General features: G+C 36.1%; 1 protein-coding gene across 1 annotated transcript; it reads right to left on the bottom strand.

Annotated features, from left to right (window-relative positions):
- Positions 1-202: 202 nt before the first annotated feature.
- LOC130499823 (UPF0496 protein At5g66670-like) lies at positions 203-2,405 on the bottom strand. Its single transcript, XM_056994244.1, has 2 exons — positions 2,246-2,405; positions 203-1,627 (listed from the first exon to the last, which is right to left on the bottom strand). The coding sequence occupies exon 2, from the start codon at positions 1,604-1,606 to the stop codon at positions 428-430; it is 1,179 nt and encodes a 392-aa protein (XP_056850224.1). The 5' UTR covers positions 1,607-1,627; positions 2,246-2,405; the 3' UTR covers positions 203-427.
- Positions 2,406-6,120: the final 3,715 nt, after the last annotated feature.

The following is a 6,120-nucleotide window of genomic DNA, read 5'->3' as shown; positions in this document are numbered from 1 at the left end:
ACATCAATACTTTCAACACAAAGTTAATTGATATGGAAAATCAACTTCAAACTCATGGAGAAGAGAAGTCGGATTATCAGATAGTGCAAAAGATTCTTATTTGACTCCGAGAGAGGTTTGATAGTATTGTGTCCGTACTCAAACAAATTAAAAAACTAATTGTACTATCAGTTATAGAGTTAATAGGCACATTGAAAGCAAAAGAGAAATAATACAATATTAATTTATTTAAAAGTAACATAAATCGATCCTATTGTATATGATGGATATGGCCGACATGACAAACTGAAAGGACAATGAGACGTAAATCCCAATTATGATTCACACATAAAATACGAGTTTGGCACACTTCAAACATAAATATAAAAGTGTAAATGATGTCAAAAAAAATATATATATATATAAAAGTGTAAATACATAGGATAGTTTACTTCTTCCCTTTCGATGACATTGATTTGGTTATGTGTTCCAGAATTTGTACTTTCCCCGCAGCGACACATGTGCTACACGTAGCCACAGCTTCACCAACTTCCTTGATTACCTCAGCAAACCCAGTCACTTCGCTAACGATTTCTTCCATCACAAGTTTTACGGCCTCCTCTTCTCTATTCACTGCAGCAACATCCACAGAATCCAGAATCAATGAGAGCCTCCCAATAAGCTTCTCGACTAGGCTGTTTACCGTATCTGTCCCTTGGATGTTGAGAGTCGTCTTGTTCTCCATATCTTTGACTAACTCTTTCTGTCTATCCAAATCCCTCTCACGGTTCTTCATCACCTCATTGATCAATATTCCTGCAGTTCCAATCATGTAGTTCAACCCAGTCGCAGCCGTAATGGCAGTATTGAACGCCAACGGAGGTACGAATGCTATGCATACGTAAGTCTCTACGGCCATAAAAGTCAAAGCCGCAGAAGCGTAAAGAATAGCCACCAGTCTCCTCCTTCTCTTTAATTTCGCCTTTTTTTTATCAATCTTCACCAGCAGCTCATGGATCTTCTTTAAAAGCACAAGGTGCTCCGAGCGTACAGATTCCAACTGATTCTTATACTCGTCACCAAAAGGATCGCCCATAGCTTTAACCTTGTTCAGCTCCACTAACGTTTCGGCGTACTTCTTCTTCTTCTTCTTCAGGTTTCCTTCAAAATCCGTGTCGTCCATCGACTCTTTTTCAAACTTTTTGATCGCAACTTTAACGATCAAAAAGCTTAATTTTGCTTTCTTGGTGCACTTCTCCACGGTATTAAATAGATCTAAAGTTTTCGTGGAACTCTCATAATAGAGATCAACCAAAGACCTTAGTTCTTCGTTCTCCAATACATCTTTGCTGGCGGTAATTTCCTCGGCCATATCTTCGTTCATTTCAACTAGAAACCCGCACAGCGACTTGACTGAGTTTAGGGAATAATTTTCAGTTTTGCCTCCTGCAGCGAGCTCGCTCTTCAATTTGTTGAATCGTTGCTCAAACAAAGAACCATATGATTTGAGCTTTGGATCTTCTTCACAAGCAGTTGTGTAAGCATTCTGGTTTTGTTTGTTGGTTCCATCTTTATCGGAACTCCAGTATTTCGACAGTAGTCCACAGACTATTCCAACAGCCGCCATTGACCTTATACTTGAGCTAATCTGGAAAGGAAAAAAAAAAAGAGATTCAAGAAAACTCACATAACCGTTCTTACCGTTTAATTTGTCCTAAGCAGATACAAATTTATTTTATTTTTGTTCAATGTTTTCTAGAACTAATTTATTTTTGTTCACAGTTTGAACTTTCAAACATTTTTTTTTCTGAAAAGACAAATTAATTCATTACTACTAATTCATTTGTTCTAAGCATTTAAAACATATACGTATCTCCAATCAATAAGTCTTTTTTTTTTCTTTTCTTTTTTTGAAATCTGTTTCATATGAGAAATACAAGAGTTTTTCTATAGTTACAAATCAGTTTTTCTACAGTTCACTACCACTAGTGCACTATCTATGAAGTCCCAAACATCACGTCTACTATCATTTATGAAACAGATCTAAATTAATTTTGTTATAGAACTATGCCCTAGACGAATGTTTAATACTTTTTTTTTTTTTTTGAAAAAACGTTTAATACTTTTCTTAGTGGACAGATTAAGTTAACATCAAGAAAACTAAGATTAATTTAAATCCCGCGTAGGGCACGAATTTAACTAAATCAAAGAGATTACACATATTAAGATGAGATAGGCTTAGCTTGAAAAAATTGGGGAAAATTACCTGAACTTGGAATCTTGCTCAAGACAAGAGTATGTCGAGATTATTCTGATCTACAAATCTATAGTTACTCGACTGGTGCTGTTATAAACTTGGTAGACACAAATATATATAATCAATCAATAGCCACCCACCCTTGATGCCGTGGCAAAGACGTCGATCTTGCTGGGAGTCGGGGGGGACCATAACGCGGAGAAGTAAAGTCCACCTTCGAAAATACGTCCATCTTTCTGCGAGTTGGGGACACCATAACGCGGAGAAGAAAATTCAATAGCTACGATTAAAACGTCGAACCTTCTAATCGTCAATCTAGAAGATCTTAATGTTGTTTAGCATTGTGATTATACTTGTAACTATGATAATATGCTTATATATCCATCATCAAATCATTAAGTTCAAATTGGTCTATTTATCTTTCATGTTTTTAAATTACCTCAATTCATTTTCCATCTTTCTCCTTCTTCCATTATTCTTATTTTTTAAACCTTTCTTCTCAAAGTTTTTCACAAGATTTTATGTTCCTCCTCACTTTCTTTTCATTATTTTCCATTATCCACGTAAGTGCAGACATTCCTCTAAAGTCTTCTTCTTAAAGTCTTTATGACATCATTTTGTCTTTCCTAGCACTTTCTTTTCATCATTTTATCTTTTCCACGTAACTCCAGGCCTTCTTCTCAAAGTACTTTTGTTTTTAACTATTCTCTCTTTACCTACAATACAACTAATAATTCAAGTCAAAATTCTGGTGCATGTTTTTTAACAATCGATCGAAATAAGTTAATATATACACTCTAGCGTTATCAGAAGATAGATCTATTGATAAATTTTAACATTTGGCATAAATGTTTGAGTTTCTTGATTGAAGTTTGCTTGAGTTTTACAATTAGGTTCTTCTAATCTACTTTTTTTTTTCAAAGACCAGATAAGGTATGTAAGAATACCAAAAGCCCTCAACCGGTGATGGATATTTTTAAAACATTTTGAGTAATTGTATAAATATAATAATAGTCATTTATGGATAAAATATTTAAAATCCATGACTTAACAATATATTTTTAGTTGACAATGCCAAATGATTTTGGGCAAATTTTTAAATTTAGAATCATAATCAGTTATTTACGGAGATATATGAATTTATCCAAATTCCTTCGTCTAATCTAAGCAATTACCAAAATAAAATTCACTAAGGTATATGAAATTTATCAATGACTATACAGATATCTTAGATTCACATTTTTTCAGTTATGATTAGATTTACATAATCTTTTATGAATCTAGATTAATTACCAATCAAATATCTAATTTATTTTTATCAAATAAATATTATTAAACTAAATCGACCATGTGAACCAAAATTTATTCCATAGTATTTAATCTGTTATATAAATAACTAAAATACTATTAATTATTATTTTTTATACAGTACTTTATAAAAATATACCACAAAGATATAAAAACAATATTAGTTAATACTTAAAAGATTATCAAATAAAAAAAACACTACAAGAAAACACGATTTTAACGACGACCTCTTTCCTCGCTAATTCTTCGTAAATGAGTGTTTACAACGAATTAGCGAGGAAACGCTTTTCGTCGTTAAACTTTGGTTGTAACGGATATTTAATCGCCATTTCGTCGTAAGTTTACGAGGGATCCATTTCGTCGTAAAGTAAAGGTTAAATTTTCGTCGTAAAGGAGACGTAGATTTCCTCGTAAAGCTGACGCTTACTTTCCACGTAAATAACACGTAAATGTTCCACGTAAAATACACGTAAATATTCCTCGTAAACTCGACGTACAATTTCCTCGTAAAATACACGTAAACATTCCACGTAAAGTAGACGTAAATAATCGTCGTAAAGTACACGTAATGCTTTTCACGTATATTCGTCGTAAAACAATGGTCGTTAAGATCACTTAAAGCTTCCTCGTTAAAGTCTCGTGATTTAACAAGAAATTTGCTTCATTTTATATAACTGATTTTATTTTTAAATTTAAATCATAAATATTATTTTATTTCAAAAATATTAGAAATTTAAATAATTATTAATGCGAAAATATTAAAAGTTTGGAATAAATAATAACCAAAAATATTATATAAATAATAAAAGTTTGGAATTTTTATATTATACAATAAAAAAAACTAGCTAGGGCCGGGGCGGTGAATCGTCTCCCGGTAGAGGTCTTCACTCCTCCTCTGTACTTCTTCCTCTTTCTGCTGAGTACGGGAAGGCTCGGGAACCGGATGCTGTCGTCGCATCTCCGCCAACAACCCCTGCCATTGGGGATTTCCATAAACTATAACTTCCAGAAACCCCTCCACTCCACCCATACGAGCTTGGAACGATTGGCGCGTGGACGCCAACTCAGACTGCGTCGATGCCAACTCAGTCCGCGTCGAGTCTAACTCCGAACGCAGCTCTGTGACTTCATCGGCTCGTCTCTGACCATAAGACCATGTCGCTCTTGGGACATCGTTGACGGATTCCCAACGTACGTCTCTTTTTCTTAGGGACAACCTACAAAAAAATTAGTTTAATGTTAATAATTAAAAATAGGTATATTAAAAATTTAAATAAAAAAATTTACCTCCTCGTAAATCTGATCCACTTCTTGAGTGGATAATATTACTGGTATTCCATCCGGAGATTGCTGGGACAGCTGGGTTTGGCGGTCTTCAATCCGAGCAACGACATCGTTGTAGATTTGCTCGGACCTCGGATACACAAATACCCCTGCCTTGGTCTTGTGGGTCCTCTCGTAAAGCTCTTTAAGAGACGGGAGTTGTCCCGTCTCTTTGGCCTGAAAAACATTTAAAAATTAAATAGTTAGAATCAATATACATATATAAGCATATTAATTATTAAAATATTTAATATGAAAAAAAAATTATAATTACCATTTCCAAGCGGACACGGGCATGGGGTTTTTGACCCGTACAGTGAAGCATCGGGCCGTTGCCGTGCTCTTCTTTGGTAAGACGAGAGGCGGAGCAGGCGTTGGAGACCGCAATGGATGATGGCAGCTTCCAGTAACGGATGAGGCCATCGTAGATATCCTGGGTCAGCTCAGCGGGTTTCCCGTCCTTGTAACCCTTGTAGATCCAGTCCTCCTTCCAGTTGCCTACGGTGTCCAACAACCGCTTCTTCGCCTTTGCGATGAACGCCGCCTTCACGTCTTCATGAACCCCGATGGACCAATGATATCTTTGCTGCATGTATAACACAAAAAGATTAATAATTAGTTAAAAAAATATTAATGAAATAAAAGTTAATAATATAAATTAAACATAAAATAATTAATTTAAAAAACTTACAGCAAACATCCTGAACCACATGTTTCTGACTTGTGCGGCGTCTTCGTCCAGTTTGGGTGAGCCTCGGAGAAATACCCTTTGATGATATCAGATACGCTCGTAGCGACAGAATTGTCGACCCCAAACCTGAAAAAAAAACAAAGTTAAAGTATTAAAATAATTTATTATTAATTTTAAAAATAATTAAATTATAAAAAAATTTACGTACCACAGAGTCCCCTCTGGTCGGTCGGGGTATAAAACTGGTAAACCAGCTCGGCCTGGTTGAGCGAGAAGATCCTCAACCGTGTACCGAGCAAAAGGAGCGGTCGGCGGCACCCGCAACTCCGGATGAACGTATCCGGGTGCCACCAGAGGAGGCACCGCGTCTGCAACCGCCTGAGGTGCAGCAGGTGGGGGTGGTGCACCAGATGGAGGAACCGGTGGTGGCTGAGACTGAGACTCCGGGACAATCTCCGGCATGGAAGAACCTGGAGCTGAAGATGATGATCTAGCAGCAGGATCACCACCGAACAACTGACTGTAGTGGGGAGTTTTCTTCTGCTTGTTCTTTCTAACCATC

This window comes from Raphanus sativus, chromosome 9 (assembly GCF_000801105.2).
Source record: "Raphanus sativus cultivar WK10039 chromosome 9, ASM80110v3, whole genome shotgun sequence".
Lineage (NCBI taxonomy): Eukaryota > Viridiplantae > Streptophyta > Magnoliopsida > Brassicales > Brassicaceae > Raphanus > Raphanus sativus.
Note: the sequence above shows the minus strand (reverse complement) of the source record. Positions and strands in the feature narration are given on the sequence as shown.

Coding starts and splice junctions, on each gene's coding strand:
- LOC130499823 (XM_056994244.1), bottom strand. CDS start 1,606: ATGGCGGCTGTTGGAATAGTCTGTGGACTACTGTCGAAATACTGGAGT.